Here is a 27,667-nt window from a genome sequence, read left to right on the forward strand (position 1 = left end):
GAGGCTCAGAGGTTAATTTCTGATACCAGACACAACTCTGGTCTCCCAAATAGACGACACACATCCACATATACACAACACCCAGTCACACCTACGGTCACAACTCAGCATCTTCGGACTCTCCTCTGCAGGGCCCTTTTCCTCACCTGAGGACACAAGCGCGTACACACACACACACACACACACACACACACCATCCAAGGTGTGATTCCTTCCCTGTCACCTCCTCAATACGGTTCAGAACGAGACATCAGGTCTCACCTTCACTCACCTTCAGCGCTGCACAGACACAGGCCTGGACTCACCCGACTGAAAAAGATGAAAATGTCAGATCAGTGTTTCATCCCCCCTCTGCCTACGGAGCACGACCTATCACCTATAGAAATCTCCTGGGTGGCGGGATGGGTTGCAGTGGCAAGTACTAGACTTGGAGCTGTATCAGTTAGCTCGCATGATGGCCAGATGGGCTGCTTTTTTTCCTTAAAGTTTATAGGGGTGACAGTTGTTAGTAAAGTTACATAGATTTCAGGTGTACAATTATGTATTACATCACCTATAAATCACATTGTGTGTTCACCACCCAGAGTCAGTTCTCCTTCCATCACCATATATTTGATGGGCTGCTTTTCTGATGGGGACTGCATTTCCCATAGGCTCTGCAGGTCGAAGCTACTTCTGGCCCGAACTGGACTTCCTGTCCTGAGCATACCGGTGACAGCCAAGCTGCCAGGGATGAGTAGCACTAGCAGCTTTAGCTGGCTGACGCGCTCCACCTGGGAGCCGCTCCGTGTGGGGGTCTTGCTGTTCTGTTTGGTGCGGGGAAGCAGTAGATGAGCTCAAGGCCAGGTCAGAAGAATCCGGACGCCTGTCTCCACCTCTGGACTGCATTTCCCAGAGTACTTTGCAGGCCGGCGCTACGTCCCGCGGGATTTCAGCCGTCTCTTTTCAGATTGGCGGGATTGTTGGTTCTGCGGATTTAGCTGCTGCGTGGCCTTTGGAACCCGGAGCAATTTGGCCAGTCTGGACCAGAACGGAACTAGGGAAGGACTAGGGTGAGGAGTCTAACTGAGGAGGCTTTCGTGTCTGGAGCGGGCTGACGAGCCGGTCTTTTCGTGTCCTGAGCGAGTTGAAGAAAGGAGATACATGTGTGTGAGAGACGGTGATTGTTACTGTTTGTTTTCGTGGTAGTTGTGTTTGTGACTGAGTGTGGTGATAACTCTGGGTGATGGAGAGGAGAGCTTGTGACTGTGTGTGTTCCCAACAAACTTGGATAGAGAGATTTTCCTAAAGAACACCCCCAAATTTCTTTTTTTTTTAGTATTATGCCTTAGAGAAACTGATACATAAACACAGGGAGATACGTACCCTGATGTTCTTTGCAGTGTGATTTCTGGTAGCCAAAAATTACCAGCACGGCTGTGCCATTGTGCATGGGGATGCAGAAGGACGATGATTGTGCAGTTGGGACTGTGTATTCCTGTGGTGGGTGTGTGACTGTGCAGCACGTGTGTGTCTGGGAGTTGGGAAGTCTGTGACTATGTGGTGTTTGGCACCTGTGGCTGTGCAGGTGCAACTAGTGGGACCCCGATGATGTGTGTGTGTGTGTGTGATTGAGGTTGGCTGTGGGGCAATGGGTAGGTGGGTGTGAGGAAAACCTGTGGTAGTGCAAATGGGACTTTGTGTGCCCTCTAGGTGTTTATGTGGGATTTTAAGTAACCAGGAGACTTGGTACAGCACTATGTGTTCACATGGGGGAAGACGGAGTTGTAATTGTGCAAGTATGACTTCACCACTCTACCTAGGAGACTCTGTGAGCTCATGATAGATTCCAGCCCCACCCTGTAACTAGACTGGGCTGTACTCTTCAGTTTTTCCTGACCTTCCTCTGTATGTAGGTTTGGGGGGAGAGGGGCTGGAGGATTCCGAGAAAAGCCAAGTATCTCATCAAATTGTTCTTCTTTCTACAGTTTTGTCACTAAGAAAAAGAGGAAAGAATGGTTATTGAATATACAAAGGCCATGATCAAGGTGCTTTGGGTTTTTTTCTTCTCTGAAATCTTTCTTGTTTTTCAGAACATAATTTTTTTCCTGTTCTGATAATTCTCAAAGACCAAAAGCCCATTCAAGAGACCTTGTCCTTAGAACTGCTCATTTGGATACATAATGGGAGCCTTGGGGTTAGACCCAAAAATCCAGTTTCCTCTGTATCCCCTCCATCTTACTATTATTTTGACAGTTTCTCCTGTGTGCCAGATCTCTTCTAAGATCTCTGCTGGCCTAGTGAGGCAAATATAAAAGCCTTTATCATAACTGAATTGTTGAAAATAAGATTAGTGCATATTTAACTTCACATATCACAGTCCTAGTATTAAAAGCTATGCAATTTATAGGATGGTATTTGTTAGTCTCAGTTCAAATAGGTGATAGGATTGTTCTCTTTGCCAGTATTTTCAGAGTAGGAATGAAATTGGGGGCTTAATCAAAGTTCTATACCAATAGGACCAGGTAATCTATACCAATTTGCCAGGTAATCTGTCAGTAAACACTTAGACCAGTTTCCAGGTCTATTTTGAATTGAATGCTCAAATTTTCCTCATTAGGGTTCTCAACCTGGAATCCTTGGACTCCATCACTGGAGGGATTTTTGGAAGGAAGACTGCAATGATATTCATTAGGGTTATAAAAAAGGTAGAACCGTGGATAGATCTAAAAGTAGAGAGTATAACACTTTGGGACAGCCCTTGAGATAATATCCAAAATTAGTTTTCATAAATAGGGAAATTTTAAGTAAATCCCACTATAAGATGGCATTTTATGCAGCCAATTAAAACTATGTTTGAGATAGAGCATATACATTTTTGTTATGACTAACATTAAGTAACAGTAAAATAAGTAGAAATACTCAAGAAATTGTTATATTTAAATCTCTCCCCGATTTTTTTAGGAAGAGAAATGTTTTGTAAAAGGGCCAAAGGAATGTGAGGTCCTCAGAATGATGAAGCTTCCCAACTGTCAATTTGCAGCTCAGTAAAGGTCAAACCAATTCTTAGAGTCAAGCTCTTCAGAAGCTCCCTGGAGATTCACACAAAGGAAAAGAGATGCTAAAAAAGGCAGATTGTGAATAATAGGGGGAAATTATTCTCAATCAGTAGAACTAGGCTCCATTACTTCTCTTGTATCATATCCATAGAGAAATCCCTCAGAACAGGATTTTGCCTTTTGTCTTCCACCCAGAAGATGATGACCACATCCATGAATACTTACTGCCTCTGAAGTGGCAAAGATTTTCTTCTCCAGCGGCAGTGTGCTCCCATATTGCCTGGTGGGGGTGGTGATGAGGCAGGAGCAAACGGGAGATAAGGTAATCAAAACACTGTTGGTGGACAGCATGGACAGGCAATGTTCGACATTCTAAACTTAATACAATAGTTAATTAGATTATAAAATATAAAACATCTACAGCTTGGAATTCTAACTAGATTTAACTTACTGGGAGCGAGAGGGCAGTTCCAGATAGTGGAGAGAAAGGGGATAAGCCCGTGCCCATGTGAGTTAGGGGGAACTCAGAAATTGGAAGCCTTGCATGTGAAGGTTCAGCTGGTCCATGTCTAGGCTACATTCATCTCTCATTTGATCTGTTGCAGTAGCCTGTTAACTGATCTCCCTTCACTGCCTGTCTAAAATGCCTTTTAACACAGCAGCCAAGGTAATTTTTCCAAAATGTAAGTCAGATTATGTTACTCCTTGACTTAAAACTTTCTGTTTTCTTACTCAGAATAAAAACCAAAGTTTCTATAGTGGTTTAACATAGCCATATGTGATCTGGCTCTCTGTTACCTCTCTGACTTTATCTTCTATAATTTTTCTCTTAACTTCATTCTGCCCTCTCTGCATTTGAGCTTGCTGATCCCCCTGCCTTGGATTTTCTTACTCCTGATATCTGCATCACATACTCCTTCAGTGCGTCAAGACATTCTTCATATGTCTCCAAATTGGAAAAACCTTCCTTGACAACCCTATATAAAATAGCATCTGAACCAACATACTTTCTGTCACCCTTATCCTATTTTTTTTCCCTCCAAAGCTCTTATTATTTTTTAATGAGATAAATTCAACATATAACATATTAGTTTCAGGTATACAACATAATTAATTATTCAATATTTGTATATATTGTGAAATTTTCACCTCAGTCTAGTTATGATCCATCATCACAGATAGTTACAATTTTTTCCTCATGTGATGAGAACTTTTAAGATTTCTTAGCAACTTGCAAATATACATTATTATTGATTATGTTAACTATAGTCACCAAGTTGTATATTATATCTCCAGGAATATTTATTTTATAAGCAGAAGTTTGTACCTTTTGACCACCTTCAACTGTTTCGCCCACCCTCCACCCGCTGCACCTCTGGCAACCACCATGTTGCAAATAACAGGACTTAACTTTTATTTTTATTTTTTTATTTTTTATTGGGGAAAGGGAACAGGACTTTATTGGAGAACAGTGTGTACTTCCAGGACTTTTTTCCAAGTCAAGTTGTTGTCCTTTCAGTCTTAGTTGTGGAGGGTGCAGCTCAGCTCCAGGTCCAGTTGCCGTTGCTAGTCGCAGGGGGCGCAGCCCACCATCCCTTGCGGGAGACTAACGGGCAACCTTGTGGTTGAGAGGACGCGCTCCAACCAATTGAGCCATCTGGGAGCTCAGTGGCAGCTCAGTTCAAGGTGCCGTGATCAATCTTAGTTGCAGGGGGCGGAGCCCACCATCCCTTGCGGGGGACTCGAGGAGTTGAACTGGCAGCCTTGTGGTTGAGAGCCCACTGGCCCATGTGGAAATCGAACCGGCATCCTTCGGAGTTAGGAGCATGGAGCCCCAACCACCTGAGCCACTAGGCTGGCCCCCAGGATTTATTTTTTTATGACTGAATAATAGTGGTGTGTGTGTGTATCACATTTTCTTTATTCATTCATTGATGGATACTTAGGTTGCTTTCAGGTCTTGACTGTTGTAAATAATGCAGCAGTGAGTATGGGGTACAGATATCTTTTGGAGTTAGTGTTTTTGTTTTCTTTAGACAAATACCCAGAAGTGGAATTGCTGGATCATATGCTAGTTTTATTTTTAATTTGTTAGGAACCTCCATACTGTTTTCCATGGTGGCTGCAGGAATTTACATTCCCATCAATATTGTACAAGGGTTCCCTTTTCTCCACATCCTCACCAACACTTGTTATTTTTGATAATAGCTATTGTAATAGATTTGAGGTGAAATCTCACTGTGGTTTTGATTTGTATAATATGTATACAAGGTGTTATCAAACTATACGGTGAATGTTTAAATAAAAAATATTTATTGTAGTAAAAGACACGTAGCCATTAATCCCCCTCAAAATACTCCCCCTTGCTTCGAACACACTTATCCCATCGTTCTCTCGGAAGCAGTTCTGGAAGTTCTCTTTCGTGAGTGTCTTTAGTTGTGCTGTCGTGGCTGCCTGAATCTCCTGAATCAATTCAAAACATTTTTCTTTCATGGTCATTTTGACTTTGGGGAAGAGTCAGAAGTCACACGATGCCAGATCCAGTGAATAATGTGGATGACGACACACCATAATTTTTTTATTCGATAGAAATTGCCGTACCAGAAGCGATGTGTGACATAGAGCATTGTGATGGAGGATGAAGTAAAGACCTGAAAGAGGACTTCCAGAACTGCTTCAGAAAGTGGCAAGAATGATGGGATAAGTGTGTTCGAAGTGAGGGGGAGTATTTTGAGGGGGATTAATGGCAATGTCTTTTACTGTAATACATTTTTTCACTTAAACATTTACCATATTTTTCAATCATACATATGTATATATCCCATTTATAACAAAGTGTAAAGTGTATCTGTGTGGTGTTCCAAGGCAGTGAGGGCATGGAGAGGGAATTTAGTATTGTTTATTAGTGTAGCAGTGTCAGAATAGGCCAGGCCATGCTGTGTTAACAGCACGCAAATATCAGTATCAACCTGGCAGGTTTATTTCTCATTCATACTACATATCCATCATGGGCTATTTAATAAGAGTATATTTATACTCTTGTTTTGCTTTTTATCTAGTTTGTGTGGCCAGGCACTCAAGGCCCTGCAGTCTCTAGCATGTTTTGGGCAACTCCTTCTTAGACTTGGTGGTTCATAATGCAGAGAGAAGCCAAGTGATTCTATATTTGAGCCTGGTATATACTAGAAGCCTCTGGAAGTCTTTGTCTAGGTGTGGAACATGTGCAAGCATATTGGATTTCTAGCCCAAGGACTCCACCTTTGACCTCGGCTGTCACTTGGGTAACTGCTTGAGGAAACTTGGCTGTACCTGCAAAGGGGAACTGTATGGGGCCATGTTGTTATCGTACCTACCTGAGGTCCAGATCTACGTCTTGAGATTAGTGTAGTGGTCTGCCTGAATCCCTCCTGCAGGGGTGCCCAGGCCTGTCTCAGTGCTGGAGCATATCTGCCCTGGGTCCACCCTGCTGTTCTTGGGTTCCACCAGTTTAGGGAAGGGCTGGGATTTGTATACACCCCTTTTAGTTCTCATCAGAGAGAGAGAGAGTTGCGGGGAGATAGTATTAGGCAGCATAGCAAAGAAATTGGAAGAGGAGTGTGGAGTTATTTTGAACATATCTGGAAGTCATTTCCTTCTGCACAGCTGCTTTCTTGGAGTGCTGTACTTTTCCAAAAGAGGAATCTAGATATATACAACTCTGGTTTATAATTTTTTTTTTTCATTTATTTTTTTTAACTTTTTTAAATTAGTTTCAGGTGCACAAAACAATGTAACAGTTAGACATTTATCATTTATATCCCTCACACAGTGACAACCCCTCTCCCCCTATCCACTACCCCTCTGACATCGCACACAGTCAGGTTTATAATTTTAAAGGTATGTTCCAAGTAAATTATTTCTTCTCCCTTGAAATAGAGTGTCTTTTTAAAAAACTTTTTATTGAGATATATTTGACATTAGATACTTTCAGGTGTCCAACATAATGATTAGATATTTGTATATACTGCTAAATGATCACCATAATAAGTTTAGTTTATATGTCACCGTACATAGTTACAAGTTTTTTTTTTCTTGTGATGAAAACTTTTAGGATCTATTTATTCTCTTAGCAACTTTCAAATATGCAGTACAGTATTGTTTTTTATTAAATATATTGGTGTGACATTGATTAATGCCATTATATGTTTCAAGTGTACAGTTCTATAATATTCATCTGTATATTGCAGTGTGTGCTCACACCTAAAGTCCAGGATCTTTCCATCACCATATATTTGACTCCCTTTACTCTTTTCAACCCCTTTACCCTCTGGTAACCACTGTACTATTGTCTGTGTCTATGAGTTTGTTTTGTTTGTTGCTTTCTATTACATATAAGTGAAATCCTATGGTTCTTGTCCTTTTCCATCTGACTTATTTTGCTTATCATGATACTCTCAAGATCCATCCATGTTGCAAATGTCAGTATTTCATCCTTTCTTATGGCTGACTAGTATTCCACTGTATATATGTATCACATCTTCTTTATCCAGTCATGCATTGAAGACACTTAGGTTGTTTCCATGTGTTGGCTACTATGAATAATAATGCAGTGAACATAGGGGTACATATTTCTTTATGAATAATTTTTTTTAATTTTTGGGGGTAGATAATCTGAAGAGGGTTTCTGGGTCATATGGTTTTTTTGAGGAACCTCCACACTGTTTTCCATAGTGGCTGTACTAACTTAAATTCCCACCGGAAGTGTGTGAAGGTTCCTTTTTCTCTACATCCTTTCCAACACTTGTTATTACTTATTGATAATAGCCATTCTGTGAGGTGGAATCTCATTGTGGTTGTGATTTGCATTTCCCTTATAGCTTGTGAAGTTGAGCATTTTTTCATATATCTGTTGGCCATATGTATGTCTTGGGAAAAGTGTTTAGGTCCTCTGCCCACTTTTCAAATTGGATTTTTTTTTTTTAGTTGTATAAGTTCTTGATATATTTTGGATATTAGCCCCTTATTAGAGGTATTGTTTGCAAAATCTTTTTCCATTCGGTTGGTTGCCTTTTTGTTTTGTTGATGGTTTCTTTTGCTGTGTACAAGCTTTTTAGTTTGAAGTAGTCCCATTCCTTTATTTATGCTTTTCCTTTCCTTTCCTTTGGGGTCAACTTCATATGTAAAATCCTCTCTGAGACCAAAGTCTATAAGTTATGTTTTCTTGTATGTATTTTATTTTTTCAGGTCTTATATTTAGGTCTTTGATCCATTTCGAGTTAATTTTTGTATATTGTGTCAAATAGCAGTCTAGATTCATTCTTTTACATCTGGCTTCCCTATTTTCCCAACACCATTTATTGAAGAGGCTTTCTTTTTCTCCATTATATGTTTTGGTTTCTTTGTCAAAAATTAGTTGCCCATATATAGGTAGGTTTATTTCTGAGCTCTCAATTCTGTTCCATTGGTCTGTGTGTCTGTTTTTCTGCCAATATCATACTGTTTTGATTATTGTAGCTTTGTAGTATAATTTGAAATCAGGGAATGTGGTACCTCTAGCTTTGTTCTTTTTTCTCAGATTTGCTTTGGCTATTCCAGGTCTTTGAAATTCCATACAAATTTGATGATTTTTTTTTGTTGTAATCTTTGAAAAATGTGATTGGGATTTTGATGGGATTGCATTAAATCTATATATTACTTTAGGTAAAATGGCCATTTAACTATGTTGATTCTTCCAATTCATGAACACAGAATATCTTTCCATTTCTGTATCTAATTCAATTTCTTAAAACAATGTCTTGTAGTTTTCAGTGTATAGGTCCTTCACTTCCTTTGTTAAGTTTATTACTAGGTATTTTATCATTTTTGTTGCAATTGCAAATGGAATTCTTTTCTCCATTTCTTTTTCTGGTACTTCATTGTTAGTATATAGGAATGTTACAGAATTTTATACACTGATTTTGTATCCTGCAACTTTACTGTATTGTTTACTATTTCTAATTGTTGTTGGAGGAGTCTGGGGTTTTTTATATAGAGAATTTATGTCATGTGCAAAAAGTGACAATTTGACATCTTCATTTCCAATTTGGATGCCTTTTGTTTCTTTTCATTTTTATTGGGGAACAGTGTGTTTTTCCAGGACCCATCAGCTCCATGTCAAGTTGTTGTTTTCAATCTAGTTGTGGAGGGCGCAGCTCACTGGCCCATGTGAGAATCAAACCTGTGAGCCTGGTGTTATGAGCACTGCGCTCTAACCACTGAGCAAGCCGGCAGCCTGTCTTATATTTCTTTCTCTTGCCTGATTGCTCTGGCTAGGACTTTCAGTACTACGTTGAATAACAGTGGTGGTAGGACATCCTTTTCTTGTTCCTGATCTTAAAGGAAAAGCTTTTAGTTTTTCACCATTGAATACAATCTTAGCTGAGGGTTTCTCATAAGGTATATGGCCTTTATTATGTTGAGGTACTTTCATTCTATTAATATACCCATTTTATTGAGTGTTTTAATCATAAGTAGATGTTGTATCTTGTCAAATGCTTTTTCTGCATCTGTTAATATGGTCATACGATTTTTATCCTTTATTTCGTTAATGTGGTGTATCATTGATTTGCATATGTTGAACCATCTTTGCACCTCTGAAATGAACCCCACATGATTGTGATGTATTATTCTTTTAATTCATTGCTGTATTTGATTTGCTGGTATTTTGTTTAGGATTTTTGCATCTATATTCATCAGAGATATTGGTCTGTAAATTTCTTTTATTGTGTTGTCCTTGCCAGGTTTTTGTACCAGGGTAATGTTGACCTGATAAAGAGTTAGGAAGTATTGCCTTTTTAATATTTTGGAAGAGAAGGATAGGTATTAAATGTTCTTTGAATGTTTGGTACAATTCACTAGTGAAGCCGTCTGGTTCTGGAGTTTTACTTTTGGGGAGTTTTTTGATGACTGTTTCAATTTTCTTACTGTTGATCAATCTATTTAGATTTTACAGTTCTTCATGATTCAGTCTAGGAAGGTTATATATTTCTAAGAACTTGTCCATTTCCTCTAGGTGATTGAATTGTATAACCTTTCATAGTATTCGTGTATAGTCCTTTGTATTTCTGTGGTGTCCATCGTAACTTCTCTTTCATTTCTGATTTTGTTTATTTGAGTCTTTTCTCATTTTTTTTTTTTTTTAGTGAGTCTAGCCAGAGGTTTGTCAATTTTATTAATCTTTTCAAAGAAATAGCTCGTTGTTGCGTTAATTCTTCTATTGTCTTTTTGTTCTCCGTTTAGTTTAATTCTGCTCTAATTTTTATTATTTCCTTCCTTCTACTGACTTTGGGCTTCATTTGTTCTTCTTTTTCTAATTCTTTAAGGTAAAATGTTTAGGTTGTTCATTTAAGATTTTTCTTGTGTGTTTTTTAGAGGTAGGCCTGTTTTACTTTCCTATTTTTACAGCTTTTGCTGCATCCCCAATTTTGATATCTCATATTGTTATTGTCATTTGTCTCTGTGTATCTTTTGATCTCTTCTTTTATTTCTTCTTTGACCCAGTAGCTGTCTAGTAGCATCGTTTAATCTCCACATATTTGTGGTTTTTACTTTCTTTTTGCAGTTGATTTCTAGTTTCAAATTGTTGTGGTCAGTATTGGTATGATTGGTATGATTTCAGTTTTCTAAAATTTGATGAGGCTGAGTTTTGTTTCCCAATGTATGGTCTATCCTTGAGAATGTTCCATGTGCACTGTATTCTGGCATTCTGGGATGAAAAGCTCTGTAAATATTGATTATGTCCATTTGGCCTAATGGGTCATTTAAGGATGATATTTCCTCATTGATTTTCTCTTTGGATGACCTATCCATTGATGTAAATGGGGTATTTAGGTCCCCTACTATAATTGTGGTTTTGTCAGTTTCTCCCTTTAGTTCTGTTGGTAGTTGCTTTATGTATTTTGGTGCTCTCAGGTTGGGTGCATATATATTAATATGTGTTTTGTCTTCTTGATGTATTGCCCCATTTATCATAAAATAGCCATCTTTGTCTCTTATTACTATTTTTTATCTATTTTGTCTGATATAAGGATGGCTACACCCGCCCTTCTCTGGATGCCATTTTCTTGGAGTATCATATTCCACCCCTTTACTTTGAGTCTTGTTTGTCTTTGCAGCTGAGATCTACCTCTTGAAGGCAGCCCATAGTTGAGTTTTGTTTCTTGATCCATCCTGCTACTCTGCCATTTAATTGGTTAGTTCAGCCTATTTACACTTAGAGTCATTATTGATATATGAGGATTTCCTATAGCGATTTTATCTTTTGTTTTCTGGTAGTTCTGTGTCTCCATTGTTTCTTTTCCCTTGTGTTTTTGTTATTTTAGCTTGGTGGTATTCTATGATTTTTCCCTCCATTTTCTCTTTTATGTTATGTGTCTCAGTACTAGATTTTTGTCTGTGGTTACCATTAGGTTTATGTAAAAGAACATATATAAAGTAGTCCTTTTTCTTCTGATTGCATCTTATCTCTATTCACTTGTGTAAGTCCAGTCCTTTTCCCCCTTTCCTTTTGTGTTTTATTGTCACAAATTATTCCGATTTACGGTGTGCATTAATTTACAAATTGCAGTAGCTCTTGTCTTTTTTTAATTAATATTTTTACCTCCTTTGTCATTTATTTAATAACCTATTGTGAAATCAAGGGTTGTAATTTCCTGCTTTTGTCTTTTAGTCATTTTACTCACAGTGTTGTATCCTTTTGTCTTTTTGTTTCAGGTACAAGAGTACCTTTAAGTATTTCTTGTAATACAGATAGTAATTTTCCTTAGCTTCTGGATGTCTGGAAAAGCCTTTATTTTTCCTTCATATCTAAAGGATAACTTTTGTGGATATGTTATTCATGGCTGGTGATTTTTCTCTGTCAATAATTTGAATATTTGATTCTATTCTCTCTTAGCTTATAGGGTGTTTGCTTAAAAATCTGATGAAAATCTAATGGGATTTCCTTTATAGGTTACCATCTTCTTTTCCCTGGCTGCCTTGAGTTCTTTCTTTGTCATTAACTTTTGACAGTTTTGGTATAATGTACCTTGGAGAAGGCCTTTATGGAGAGATAGTTAGGTCTTCTGTTTGCTTCTTGGATTCTAGAATACAGTTCTTTCCATAGGTTTGGGGTGTTCTTGTCTACTGTTTGTTTGAATAGGCTTTCTGTTCACTTCACCCTCTCTTCTCCTTCTGGTACGCCCATTATTCTTATATTGCTCTTTCTGATAGAGTCAGGTTCTTGTAGAGTTCTTCCACTTTTTTTTTTTACTCTCAAATCTCTCGCTTCTTCCATCTGAGTCATTTCTATAACTCTAATATCATGAATTCTTCCTCCATCTGGTCTGCTCTATTTCTTAAGCTCACCAGTTCATTCTCCATCTCTTTAATTGCATTTTTCAGCTCCAGAATTTCTGTTTGATTCTTTTTTATAGTTTTAATCTTTTTGGTAAGGTACTCCTTTGTTGATTTTATTTTTGAGTTCATTAAACTGCTTTTCTGAGTTTTCTTGTATTTCATTGAGTTTTTTCAAAACTACAATCTTGAATTCTCTGTCATTTAAATCACATACTTCAATGTCTTCAAGTTTATTTTCTGGAGGTTTTCATTTTCTTTCTGAGTTGCCTTGTTACCTCGATTATTCATGGTATTTGATTGGTCATTTCTCTACCTAGCCATTTATGGGATGAAATCTACTTTTTTCCAAAGTATGTGACATGTCACTAGTTTAGGTTGATAAGTAGAGGTCTTTTTTTTTTATTTTTCAGAAGGTGGCGCTGAAATACAAGTTTTTATTTTCTCTTACTTGCACTGCCAGGGATTCTCTGTGGGGTGGTGTTGCCTTGGCTGTGGAAAATGCTCCATATTCTTGGAGGAGGCGGGCGTGCCCTTTATGCCCCTGTAGCCTTAGTCTTGGGGCACCACTCCTGTGGATTGGAAGTGGTAGGCTATGAGTCTCTTTTGTGTTCCTGGCGCTGCCTTCCTGTATACAGAAGCTGCTGGCAGAGTTGCTCTCTTAGTTGACCGCTGCCTCTGCCAGGCTGCCCCACTGTGGGTGGGGGAGGGGTGGATGGGGGGAAGTGGGTTCCCACATCCACGGTTCTGTTCTCTCCAGTGGGTTTAGCCACTGAATACAGTTAGGCTGGAAACTTTTTTCAGCCCTTTCACCATCTGCCGAGTGAGGATTTTACTTCTGGGTGGGTCACAGGGGGATAGGGTGGGCAGGTACCTGCGTCTGGGAAATAGTTTGCCTGGTGCTGGCAGGCTGTGGAATGCTAGGACTCTGCACCGCTGCTCTGCCCCTGACCCTGGGCCCAGGTTCAGTGTATACCAGCCACCCAGGCTCGATTGCTGGCTCTGCCCCTCGGGATTGCCCCTTGCGGGGTGCACCCCAACCCCCCCTCCTGTTGCCTCTGCTGGGGTTGTGTTAAGTGCTGGGCTGTGTCTGGGGTTCCAGCCTTTGCCCTTCCCTTCACCCTCCCATCCTGTCTGCCCTGTTCGCTCTGATCTACCCCCTATGGTTATCTCAATGCGTGGATCTCTCAGACATGTTTGTGTGTTGAGCAGAGAATCCTTTGTTGAATTATAGCTGTCCAACTTGTAACTTCAAAGGGAGAGACTCCCTCACGCTGCCATGCTGCTAGTCTGCAATACAGTATTTCAACTGTAGTCACCACGCTGTACTGTTACATCACCATGACTTATTTACTTTATTGAAATGTAGTGTCTGTTTTCTGTCATTTGCATGAACATTTATTTATTTATTTATTTATTTATTTTTTAATTGGGGAACAGTGTGTTTTTCTAGGGCCCATCAGCTCCAAGTCAAGTAGTTGTCCTTCAATCTAGTTGTGGAGGGCGCAGCTCAGCTCCAAGTCCCTTCCCTGTTTTCAATCTTAGTTGCAGGGGGCACAGCCCACTATCCCATGCGGGAATTGAACCAGCAACCTTGTTGTTAAGAGCTTGTGCTGTAACCAACTGAACCATCCAGCCACCCCTGAGCGTTTATTTTCTTTATCTAGAAACTTTCTTGCCCAACTGAACTCTATTATCAATTCGTCCCATACCCTCCCATTCAATCAGGGAGGGAGTGGTGCTCAGCAGCGGTCTCGTCCCTTAGTGCCCTGCTCTTCTCTAACAGCACTCACATTTGTGTGCAATGTTCTATGATGGAGCCTAAATACACTCCACTGAGGGAAATGCTAGAGCTTCCGTTTATCGGAATTGTTTAATGAAGTGGAAATGATTCTTAAGTGGGATAATTGATCTTCACAAGCCTGCTTATTTTTCCTTAATTTTTGAGTTCCCCTTTAAAAAAAAAGACATGAAGTATTTCATATTACAAAAGAGTAATAAAACACTCATGTACCTAACACCTAGTGTAGGAAGGACTAGTGAACACGCTTTTGCACCCTTCCTTCCCTCAGAAAGGTAACCTGTAAAGAAAATTTTGTAGTCGTTGTGCTCTTGCTTTTCATAATTGTTTTACTGTATATCCCTAAACGATATACTGTTAGGTGTTTTTTTTTTTTAGTTTTGAACTATTTAAAAAGTAAAATTAGCCAGATGCATAAGTTGTTGAGAATTGTAGACTTTCAAAGCTGTAAAGGAACTCAGAGATCTTGTTCAATCTAAATATCTAGAATAATGGAATGGTTACATCTTGCTTTCCTTAAGATGAACGATAGAAGCAGTTAGAAAAAGTTTATTAAAGAACTTGCATTATAAGGAAAAATGCTCATGATTTTGTCTAACAATGAAGATCCTTAGTATTTAGTGTACATTTTAATTATACCAAAGTCCTGTTTTGTGCAATAGAGGTTTTGCTTGTTTGTTTGATAAATATTTTAGAAAGATTATACCTTCCTTTAGGAAGTAAGAAAAAAGTGAATGGAGGAGCTCACATTTAAGAATTTATTGTAAGTAATTAGCATATCAGATGTTCACTATAAAATTCTCTCAACTTTGCTATGTGTTTGAAAATTTCCCCAATAAAAATATTGGTAAGTCATTAATGATCATTAAAATAAATAGTAATGTGCTAGGCCTACAGGTTGTTGAGTATTTTTCTACTTTATTTCATTAATTTGGGAAACTAAATAAATGTGTTTTATTTTTTCTTAGCCCTAGCCATGGGATAATGGGAATGTCTCATTATATGAAGAAGGTTTGTCTTCAGCAACAGGAGTATTTAAGATGGAGGTACTTTGATCTAATTATGGTAATTTTTTTCTCTGCCCCATCTCTGGCCTAGCCCATTTGCTCAGTGTGTTTTCTCCATCCCTCAGTGCCCTTTTCTATGTCTTCTTTTGTCTTGAAAACATTTCCTTTAATTCTAACAGTACTACATGGTTTTGTCGTTTCAGCAGTTAATGACTTTCAGGGATGTGGCTATAGACTTCTCTCAGGAGGAGTGGGACTATCTGGACCCTGCTCAGAGGGCCTTGTACAGAGACGTGATGATGGAGAACTACAGCCATCTAGTCTTACTAGGTAAGGATATCTACCCCCTAATAGCTTGTGAATTTTGGATGTACAAGTATCTTTTCATTGTCTGGGTGGATTTCTATTTCCTGGAGAATTATTCTGTGCTTTGTAGATTAGGAGATGGGGAGCTCTTTGTTATACCTTTATCTTCTCCACGCTTTAGATCTTTACACATTCATCTTATTCTTTATGTAATAGCCTGTTTTCTTAAGGACTGGGTTTAAATTCAGGAAACAGCATGAGTATGTCTTTTTTTTTTTTCTCTTAAAAAAATAGGACTCTCTATTTCTAAGCCTGATGTGATTTCCTTTTTGGAGCAAGAGAAAGAGCCCTGGATGGTTTCGAGGAACATGGCAAGAGGATGGTGCCCAGGTGAGTAAGGATTGAACGAACACATGGGGAAAGGCACTGCAGTTAAGAACCCAGCTGGTGAGGGAGACAGCACCTTCAAGTTAATGATTGAGAAATCTCTTCCTAGAAGGCCCATCAAAGGGTTGTGGAGAAAAGGCCTAAGAGACATGGAAAAAGGTAAAGACCCTCCCTTTTACCCCATATGTACTCTGTGTTTCTTACCTGTCATAATTCCCTCCCTTTTCAAAGCCCTTGAGGATACATCCTATTTCACATAACTTGGATCCACTTCTTTTCCTTTAAAATTTTTTTTCTTTTTTAGATAATTTTTTATTTTTTAATTACAGTTTGCATACAATATTACATTACTTTCAGCTGTACAACATAGTGATTAGACATTTATATAACTTACAAAGTGATCACCCCGATAAGTCTAATACCCATCTGACACCATGGGTAGTTATTACAATATTATTAACTTTATTCCCTATGCTGTATTTTATTTACATCCTTGTGACTGTTTTCATAACTGGCAATTTGCACATCTTCATTCCTTCCCTTTTTCACCCATCTCCCAACCCTCTTCCCAACTGGCAACCCTCAAAACGTTTTCTGTATCTGTGAGTTTGTTTCTGTTTGGTTTGTCCTGGCACAGGACTTCTGGGCTGGTGAGTCTGGTGTGGGGTTGTGACCTTCTCCCTCTTCAGGGGGTCTCTGCTACCGAGATGCCCCTCCTGGTTCAGCCACTATCTGTGGGTTTGGGGTCAGCCCATTTTACATATCCCCCACCTTCTACCAGTCCTGATGTGGCCTCTTTAGTTCAGCTAGTGTTCAGTTGATTCTTGAGGTTGATTGTTCTATAATTTATTTGTAATTTTGGTGTGATTCTGGGATGCAGTAGGCATAGCATTTATCTAATCCACCATCTTGGACCTTCTCCAGTCTCTAGGGGGTTTTTTTGTTATTGAATATTATAAAAATGGTTTTGTATTATATGGAGCATTCTTTGATCTGATTTTTTTCACTAAATATGATTGTTACAGGATTCATCCATGTTTTTGCATGTAGCTATAGTTCATTAATTTTCATTGTAGTATATTATCCTATTATGTGAATGTACCACAATTTATGTATCTGTTCTTTGGTTCAGTGGAATTTGGCTTCTTTTGGACTAAATTGGCCATGAATATTCTTGTAAATCTTTATATTGCTTATAAGTATAAATTTCTCTAGGATCAATACCTAAAAGTGGAATTTCTAGTTTATAGGGCATATAAATGTTCAGCTTTTCAAGATAATGCTAAATTATTCTTGAAAGTAGTATTACTTTGCTCTTCCAGCATGAGTTTTCTTTGATGCATTTCCTCATTTGCACTTAGGATTTATAATTATACTTTAAAATTTGTGCCAGTATAGTTGCCCAGAGTTAGCCAAACTCAAGGTTATGGGCACAGTCCTCCAGATTGCCAAATTTGCCCCAGGCTTTTGATACCAGCTGAAAGTTCCACAAGGGTCCACAAGGTCACTCTCATTTCAGATCAGCTGGCTACAAATTTGGAGATCTTCATGGAATCCCTCAAATTTGATAATTTACCAGAACAACTCCGGCAACTCGGGAAAACACTATGTTATGATTAGTTTTACTATAGCATAAGAATACTAGCAAAAGGGTTAGAACCAGTCAAAGGAAGAGACACAGGGCAGAATCTGGGAGGATTCACACGTGAAGTTTCCATGTCTTCCGGGATGCATTGCCCTCCTGTCATTGATGTGTGACGATATGCTTTGCCAACCCAGGATGTGTCTAAAGTTTTTAATCGAAGCTTCATTACATAGGCATGATTGATTGAGTTATTGCCCATGTGGCTGAACTTAACATCCAGCTCCCTCCCCTTCTATGGAGGCTGAATTAATCTGACCCAAGACACAACCCTCTAAGCATATAATTCATCTTTCTGCGTGGGCAGCCCCCACTGGGAGTCACTGAGTTAACAAACTGTCAGGTGTGGTCTAAGGGCCCCTGTGTGAGTAACAAAGACACTCCTATCACTTGGGAAATTCGAAGGCTTCAGTGGTTACCTCCCAGGAGCCAGGACAAAGGCCAAACCTCCTTTACAGAAAGTTAATCTTTACGACATAATAGTGAATGTAAAATTCTGTATTTTCCTCGTGTTTATTAATTAAGCTGAACATTTTTTCAAAAGTATATTTGCTATTTGTGCTATTTTTATGTGAATTTTGCCATCTTTTCCACTACGTTAAGGTTTATTTTCTTAATAATTAATTTTTAGAAGTTATTTATTACAATTGTGATAAAATATAAATAACTAAATTTATTACTATCTTAATTTTTTTGAGTGTAAATTCAGTGGCATTAAGTACATTCACATTGTTGTGCAACCATCGCCATATTCATTTCTAGAGCTTTTTCATCTTCCCCAAATGACACTATATCCTCATTAAATAATAGCTCCCAATTCCTTTCTCCCCTCAGTAGAAACAGCATTTTGCTTTCTATCTCTGAATTTCAGTACTCTAGTTATAGTCATATGAGTTGAATCCCACGTTCGTGCTTTTGTGTATGGCTTATTTCACTTAATGTGTCCTCAAGTTTCATCCATGTTGTAGCATGTGTCAGAATTTCCTTTGTAAGGCCAAGTAATATTCCATGATATGCATTTACCACATTTTGTTTATCCATTTATCCATCGATGGAAACTTCGGTTGCTTCCATCGTTTGGCTATTGTGAATAATGCTGCTAAGAACATGTGTGTACAGGTATCTCTTTGAGTCCTTGCATTTAAGTTTTTGGGTATATACCCAGAAGTGGAATTGCTGGATTTTTTGAGGAACTGCCATACCACACTGAGTACACCATTTTGTATTCCCACCAGCAATACACAACGTTTTCGATTTCTCCACACTCTTACCAATATTTGTTATTTATTTATTTTTTAAATAATAGCCATCCTAATGGGTGTGAGGTAGTCTCTCACTGTGGTTTGGATTTGCATTTATTTCCCTAATGATTAGTGATCTTGAGCCTCTTCATGTGCTTATTAGCCATTCATACATCTTTGGAGAAATGTCTATTCAAGTCCTTTGCCATTCTAAAATTGAATGGTTTATTTTTTCTGTTGTTCAGTTGTAGGAGTTCTTTATATATTCTGGATGTATAATCCCTTATTGGATACGTGATTTGCAAATATTTTCTTCCATTCTATGGGTATCCTTTTTACTCTATTAATGGTGTGTCTTAGTCCGTTTGGGCTTCTATGACAAAATAATACCATAGACGGATAGCTTCTAAACAACAACATTTATTTCTCACAATTCTGGAGGCTAGAAGTTCAAGATCATGGTGCTAGCATGCTCTCTTCTTGTTTCATAGCACGTGCTTTCTTATTTTGTCCTCCTGTGGTAGGAGGGTTAGGGAGCTCTCTGGAGCCTCTTTTCTAAGGCAGTAATCTCATTCACAAGGCCTCCACCGTCATGTCTAACCAGCTCCCAAATCCCCACCTTCTAATATCATGAGATTGGGCACTGGGATTTCAAAATGAATTTTTTTGGGGGATACAAACATTTAGGTCATAGATAGCATAGTGTCCTTGGTGTACAAAATTTTAAATTTGATGAAGTCCAATTTATCTAATTTTCTTTTGTTATATGACTTTTGATGTCATAGCCAAGATATCACTGCCAAATTCAATGTGGTAAAGCTTTTTCTCTATTTTCTTCTAAGAGTTTTATAGTTTTAGCTCTTGATGTCTTGATTTATTGATTTTTAATTTCATTTCATTGTGATTAGAAAAGATACTTAGTATAATTTCAGTGTTTTCAAATTTATCAAGACTTGTTTTGTGGCTTTGAAATATTCTTCTGGGCTTCCTGAGAGACAGTTTCTATTGATTGCTTTCCCCCCACCCTACATCAATGGGTCCCATTTACTGTTTCTTTGAATGTTTAACGATTTTTGTTGAAAATGGGACATTTCAGATAATATAGCAACTGTGATCCCTCCAGGAGTTGTTATTATTGCTCTTTTATTTTAAAATTTGTTTAGTGACTTGTCCGGACTAATTCTGTAGTCTCTTTACCTGTAGTGTGTGGCCACTGGTGTCTGCTCAGCTTTTTTTTTAAATTTTTATTTTTAAGCCTAGTGCAAAGTTTTTATCTACTAATTTATTAACTTTAGTGGGTATGGTAGAATTCTGGTTTTCTGTTTGATCATGAGTCAAGTTTCAGTATTATTGGCATCAACTTTTATACAGAAAGTGCCAAAGAAATGTATACACATTTTAAGAAAGGAAAAAACTGTATTAAGTTACACTGGTGGTAACCACTTTGAGCACCTCTTGTAATTTCAGAAGTCAAACATGACTTGTATTCATCTTTTGTTATCAATATATATTGAGTATTACAATTTTAATACAAGTTTTTCCTTTCTTAAAATGTGTATACATTTTTTTGGCACCCCCTGTATATACTTTATATATACTTTAGTTATATCTTTAAAATATAGAAAATAGGCAACGGAAATCTAACATCTTCATTAAGAGTTCCAGTAAGGGTGCAATGGAGCTACAATCACCAGAAATGATTCAAGATAACTACTAAAATTAAGAACAAAAGAATTGGAATTATGTTTTGCAACAGTTCACCATGTGCCCAGAAAATCATACCTTTGGCATCCAGGCTACTTATAAGGAAAGGAAAATCATATTGTCATCTGGTCTTTTTACAGGAACTTTATTCCAGAAGACAATGTATATTTTTCTATTGAAGTTATACAAAGATATAAATTTTGAGCTAAGAATTTTACATCTAGTCAAATTGTTTAATATATCCAGCATCAGGGAATATTATTCCCCTTTTTCCTGATGAATCCACCAGAAAATGAGCTTCAGTAAACCAAAATAGAGACACATCAACTTAGTAGAGACTGTTGGTGAGCATTAAATATATAATAACATACATATAAAATATCAACTCGTGGCATTAAGGGAGAGAACATAGCTTAGATATAGTGTAATTCTCAAAAAAGTAGGGTGAGAATGTATAGAGTATATGAAAAGTATAATAAACTTGCAAATTACGGTATAGGTATTAATGGGGAGCAAGTATTTCAAATCAGAAGCTGGGGAGAGAGAAAAGAGGTTAGTAGTTACTTCCAATATTTTTCATAATAGAAAACCAGTGAAAAAACAGCAAAACGAGCAAGAGAGAGAGACAGGTATTACATAAGTTTATTAGGATATAAAAGACCATACGATCAAAAATGTAAATTTGATTAAATATGAAAAGATATACCTCAAAATAGGGAATAAGTAAAATAGTCTACATAGTGAAAGACTATAAAATATATGGATGTGCATTTTCGAGTGTTTATGTGTCATAAATCAAAATGATAGCACTAAGGCCAAACGCTGATTATACTAAAATATGCTGCTATTTATCTAAAACAGGAAGGATATTATAATTTTTTAGAAGTTTTTTTCAGTTGTTATCTACAAGGGAGGGAAAGGAGTAGGATGAAGAGGACTTCTCTGACTATACTTTGTTTTGTAGATTTGAGTTGGAAGCTATATAAATAACTTACACAATGATAAAATTAAATTCAGAAAAATCCCTGAAACCAAAAGAGAAGTGAAACAATTTAATCTAAATGAGTACCCAGTGGTTATATATCCTAAAGACAAAAGAACTATAGAAAAATTCCCCTTTACATTGTTTTTAGTAATAATATTAGTGGTAGCGTTGTTGGTATTGTTTTCCTGAGAATGTTGTGTATGTAGTGTGGAATAAAATAAATGAGCAATTTAGGTGGAGTCTTTGAAAACCGACTTTCAGTATGAGATAAAGGAAATACAAATATAAGATTGATAATATTAAGTACAAACTCTGTAGTCCTGAGTATGAATTAGAAGGGTTATTTTGAATTCAAATTGCACGTTAACTACGAGGTCTGACAATGAAGTTTGTGAACTTGCTGCAACAGTGTTGCTAACCTTTTTTGATATCAGAGGGATTATTCAGTATGAATTTGTACCAATTGGACAAACAGTTAACCAAGTTTACTATTTGGAAGTGCTGAAAAGGCTGCATGAAAAAGTTAGACGACCTGAACTTTTCGCCAACAATTGATGGCTCTTGCATCATGACAATTCACCAGCTCAAACAGCGCTATCTGAGGGACTTTTTAGCCAGTAAACAAATCACTGTATTGGAACACCCTCCCTACTCACCTGATCTGGCCCCCATTGACTTCTTTCTTTATCCGAAGATAAAGGAAATATTGAAAGGAAGACATTTTGATGACATTCAGGACATCAAGGGTAATACGATGACAGCTCTGATGGCCATTCCAGAAAAAGAGTTCCAAAATTGCTTCGAAGGGCGGACTAGGCGCTGGTGTCGGTGCCAGCTTCCCAAGGGGAGTACTTCAACGGTGACCGTAGTGATATTCAGCAATGACGTATGTTAGCACTTTTTCTAGGATGAGTTCACCAACTTAATTGTCCAACCTTGTATGTAAATACCAGTGGACAGATTAAAGAAAATACAAAGAAGATTCTAGATTAGGCCAAAAGGCTACAAAATCTTAATAACCCCACCACTCAAACTATATGGGACTCCATTATATTGGTTTTTTTCCACTCTCATAAGTTTCCTTTTTCTGGGACAAACTATTTTCATGCAAACAAATAGGAAGTGAGACAATGTGTGGATGATGAGGGGAACTAACTATAGCAGGTCCTTGAATAATGTCATTTTGTTGTACTGTTGTAGGAACTTAACTCTTGTTTATTAGCCTATGATGAAATTGGTTTTGTTATATGTCAGTTTCCTTAAAGTTGAATAGAACCATAGATAGAACCTATCTATCTATGACATTAAGTGAGGACTTAATGTAGTGTGAAATTTTGTAAAACAGGACAAAGAAATGATCGGTAGCTGCAAAGGTGGGTCCTAGGATCAAGGAAGTTGTGTGTGTGTGTACGCTTTAAAGGAGACTAGATTAGAGTGTCTTTGTATGCTGATGGGACCAAAACAGGAGAGCAGGAAAAATTCTTTGAGAAGGAGACGGGGTGGCAACTGCAGAAGCATATGCGAGAAAAGGTTGTATCAGAAAAGATATTCTTCAGTTCCCAGTAGAGGTATTGGCCTTGGAGAAGAGCATTTTGTCAGCAGAGGAAACAGATTATTGGAATTTATGTACAGGTTGATTGACTGATTAGATAAGAGAAAATTCTCTCATTCTTACTTTTTTTCTCTCAGTGATATAATCAGTATGGACATCAGCCATGAGATAGTTTTGAGATTTTAGGAGAGAGACAAGGTAGGGAAAATTTTCCCAGAGTGGAAGAATAAAAACTTAGGTTATGACGGGAAATGCTGAGGGTCTTTTGAGTTGTGTGCTTATAAATGTTTAGTGAAAATAGTCAATGTGAGTATTTTTTACCAGCTATGTTCAACTACTCAGGTGGAGAAGAGCAATAGGCAGAATTGGATTTAATCATGGTTGGGGAGATGAATGCAAGGTAATAGATATAATGATTGACTGTGGAATTTAAGCTAGGTAAGGCCATCAGGAATATAACTGAGAGTGAAATTAACATTGCAAATCATTGGAGCATGAACAAGATGGTGACTCTAGTATAATTCCTATTTTTCTGCTTGAGTTTTGGAGGTCTGTTTGTGGTTTTGTTTTTCTCTTCATACCTCATCCTTTTCATACTTGTCTTCTTTCTGATAGACTATTCTATGAAAAGCAGTTCAGGCGCAGGACAACTTAATATCATTTTCCTTGCTCAGTCCTATCCTCCCTTTCTCCCCCGAATCTTCTTCCATAGTAATAAGAATGATAGTAATAACCACTTCTTGAGCTCTTTATGCCAGCCACTTTACAAAGACTATTCCTAATCTTCCCAAGCTCTGGGAATAGATATTTCTATATCTATTATTATACACAGAAATGATGATTGAGGTAGGTAAAAGTAATTTGTGCGTAACAGAAAGGTAATCATCAACAGAACTGGGGTCTGAAATGCTGGTCTTTCTGAATCCTGTATTCTCACTAACTCTTATTACTACACTTTATTTTATTCTGAATCTGTCTCAGCCTTTACTGTCAAATCATTCATTCTTAGAGACTTTGCCCGAGTTTCCTTCTGTATTATTTCAAGAACAGTCTTTATAGCATTTGCACCAATTGATAGTTTAATTGGAACCACAAAACATACCATACTGTAGTTACAGGAGTATTTGTGTTGTAGTCATTTTATACTCACTCAGTATTCTCAGTCTGTTCCATTATCTAGATTTCCATTCTCTATGATTCCCTGCAACGTACATCCAGTATACTCTTTGCTATAGAGTTCCTAGTGTTCCAGTGTATCCAGACTTATTCTACCAAATAGTTGGTGATCCTAGACTTCCAACATTCTCAAGTCCCTTTGCTTAACATTACATAGCTCTTTTATTATGCTTCAAACCTGCTGTAATGCCTGGGGAAAAATACAGTTTTCTGGCAAGTACAAATAAAGTGGTCTTGAACAGACAGGAGTGGAAGGGAGGACCTGAAGAAGGGCCTGGAGGAACAAAATAGATCATGTATTGGAAGGAAGGTTGAGTAATACTACAAATTCAAGTGAAGGTTAAAAGAAGAGGCACCTCAGTACAGTGGTTGAAATAGGGAAACAGAAAACATAGGACTATACATAAATGGCAGTGAGCATTGGTAGAGGTATATGTGTAAATGGAGAAACAATTGGATAGATGGGTTGTTCAATATATATAGTATTTCCCATTTGAATAATTTAATAATCTAGCTTTGGTTGTGATTTTGTTTTAGTCTCTGAGGGAAGTGATAAAGTAAAAAGCATATATTATCTTTTCAGTGAGTGGGAGAGATTAAAATCAGGGACAAATATTTAGAACTATGCTATAATTATGAGCACAAATGATTATTATAATTCTTAAGTACCTTTCCTAGTTTCATATTTGTATAATATTTTCCTTTATCCCTGTAATAATCCCCTTTCATTAATCCAGTGATTCATTCATTAAACAATCTTGAAACACCTTTTATTAGTAAGATGGTGGTTATTCTGTGTTGAGTGAAACAGCCATTGTTCCTGCCTATTACGGGTTTTAACAGTAAGAAAATAAAAGATTACATATGAATAAATAAATGATTTTATAATTCTAAAATCCAGAAAATTGCAATGAGAAAGAATGAGGAAGTGAATTTAAATAGGGTGTCTAGCTCAAACTTTCTAAGGAACTAACTTTTTACCTGGGACTATAGTATGATATGCATCCAGTTGTGCAAAGAGCCAAGTTCACAGAATTTCTATCAAACTGAACAGTCTGGGGTAAATTTTGAAAAGGTAAAGAGCTTGGCTTATATCAGATGCTCAGAGGTGATGACTATTAGGTACATAATGAACAGTGGTGAAAAGATAGGATTTTGATTGAGATATGTCAAAGAAAAGTTATGAAGGATCTCATAAGCTATGGTAAGGAGTTTGGATGTTATTCTTAGTGAAGTTGGAAACCACTGAAAACTTCTACGTGGGATTCTTAAATTTTGTGCAACATTGAATTGGCTGGTTGAATGTATTAAAAATAGGAAACCTAAGACCTGTTGGTGTAAATTCATATTTATTTGATGTGAGGTGGTACATTAACATCCAATTTTTTTAAACTTTTATTTATTTATTTTTAAGTGTGTTTTTCAAGGACCCATCAGCTCCAAGTCAAGGTAGTTGGTTCAGTCTAGTTGTGGAGGGCGCAGCTCACAGTGGCCCATAATGGGGATCAAACCGGCAACCTTGTTGTTAAGAGCACTGCGCTCTAACCAACTGAGCTAACTTGCCGCCCCAACATCCAATTTTTTAAATAGACTAGTCAGGCGATTTCGATCTATACCTGACTATAGAAACTACTGACTTTTCCTGTTTTCCTAACAACCTTCTTCATCTTTCTTAAGTATTTATGCTCTTGACCTCTTTTTTCAAATTGAAGGCCATGTACACCATCTTCATTTTTTATGGACATTAATTTCAGTTTTTCCTCCATTTTTACCATAGAAGTTTTATTTCTCCCCAAAGAGGAAACACCATGTGTTTACTTTCTGGTTATCTTTCAGACTTGGAATTCAGATGTAAGACCAAGGAATTGTGTCTTCGAAAAGAAATCTGTGAAGTAACAACATCCCAATGGATGATAATGGAAAAAAGTCATAGAATTGTGGGCTCCAGTGTCAGAGATGACTGGGAATGCAAAGGCCAGTTTGAGAGGCAAGAGATAAATGAAGAGGGATTTTTGGAGCAAGCATTAATGACTTACGAAAAAATGCCAACTTGCAGCTTGCAGACATCTCTTATTCTACATCAGCAAATTTATCCTGGAGAGAAATTCTGTAAATTCAAAGAATGTGGGAAAACCATTATTTATGGCTTGGAACTTATACAACAACAAGGAATTCATATTAGTGAGAAACCTTATAAATGTAAGGAATGTGGGAAGGTCTTTAGTAATTTTTCCTATCTTACTGAACATCAAAGAATTCATACTGGTGAGAAGCACTATGAATGTAAGGAATGTGGAAAAGCTTTTATTCGTGGCTCACATCTTACTCAACATCAGAGAATTCATACAGATGAGAAACCCTATGAATGTCAGGAATGTGGAAAGGCCTTTAGACAATCAGCACACCTTACCCGACATCAGAGAATTCATACTGGTGACAAACCTTATAAATGTAAGGAATGTAGTAAATCTTTTATTTGTGGCTCAGAACTTATGCGACATCAGAGAATTCACACTGGTGAGAAACCCTATGGTTGTAATGAATGTGGGAAGGCCTTTAGACTGCGTTCACAACTTGGTCAACATCAGCGACTTCATTCTGGCGAGAAATCTTATCAATGTAGGGAATGTGGAATGGCCTTTATTCGTAGTTCACAACTTACTGAACACCAGAGAATTCATCCTGGTATGAAACATTATGAATGTAAAGAATGCGGGAAGGCCTTTATTTGTGGTTCCCAACTTTTTCAACATCACCAAACTCATACTGGTGAGAAATCCTATGAATGTGCACAATGTGGGAGGGCCTTCTTTTGTGCCTCACAACTTACTCAACATCAGCGAATTCATACTGCCAAGAAACCCTATAAATGCAAGGAATGTGGGAAGGCCTTTATCCGTGTCTCAGAACTTACCCGGCATCATAGCATTCATACTGGTGAGAAACCCTATGAATGTAAGGAATGTAAGAAGGCCTTTAGACAGTCTGCACACCTTAATCAACATCAGAGAATTCATAATCTAACATAATTAATGTAGGAAACCCTTTACTTGCCATTTATCTGTTACAGATCAAGATCATCAGATTTCATGCTAGAATAAAATACAATAAATGTGGCAATGCCTTTGACCTAATACTCAGTTTATTCAGAATCAGAAAATTTAATGCTGAAAAAAATTGATAACGTAGAATAGTTTCTATCATGATTCAAACCTTGTTAAAATTCTACAAATTCATACTAGAAAATGTGAATGAGAAAAGGCTACTATTTACTATAATGTGACATGAGGAAATTATTTAACTTCTCTCTGTGCTTAAATTTGTTAATTGGTAAACTGTTGATAGTATTTATTTGTAATAAAGAGTTTTGATGTTTGACTACTGACTTTTTAAGCATCACCTTCTCTATGGCCCCGCTTCTGGAAAGGCTGATAAAAAGCCTGTGTACACCTCCTCCTTTGAAGTCAGTGTGAAATT

At 37.5% G+C, this 27,667-nt stretch overlaps 1 protein-coding gene across 6 annotated transcripts; it reads left to right on the forward strand.

The window, feature by feature from the left end:
• Positions 1-559: 559 nt before the first annotated feature.
• On the forward strand, positions 560-27,416 carry LOC117034951 (zinc finger protein 850-like). 6 transcript variants are annotated; one of them, XM_033128477.1, is made up of 7 exons: positions 560-1,052; positions 1,968-2,027; positions 3,190-3,360; positions 15,159-15,236; positions 15,401-15,527; positions 15,798-15,893; positions 26,027-27,416. In XM_033128477.1, the coding sequence occupies exons 4-7, from the start codon at positions 15,231-15,233 to the stop codon at positions 27,217-27,219; spliced, it is 1,422 nt and encodes a 473-aa protein (XP_032984368.1). In that variant the 5' UTR covers positions 560-1,052; positions 1,968-2,027; positions 3,190-3,360; positions 15,159-15,230; the 3' UTR covers positions 27,220-27,416. The 6 variants fall into 6 exon arrangements, with proteins under 6 accessions (XP_032984368.1, XP_032984366.1, XP_032984369.1 ...); XM_033128475.1 differs by having other exon boundaries at positions 3,234-3,360; XM_033128478.1 differs by having other exon boundaries at positions 3,234-3,360; positions 15,404-15,527.
• The last annotated feature ends 251 nt before the right edge of the window (positions 27,417-27,667 follow it).

The sequence above is a fragment of the Rhinolophus ferrumequinum genome, chromosome 15 (genome assembly GCF_004115265.2).
Source record: "Rhinolophus ferrumequinum isolate MPI-CBG mRhiFer1 chromosome 15, mRhiFer1_v1.p, whole genome shotgun sequence".
In the NCBI taxonomy this organism is placed as follows: Eukaryota; Metazoa; Chordata; class Mammalia; order Chiroptera; family Rhinolophidae; genus Rhinolophus; species Rhinolophus ferrumequinum.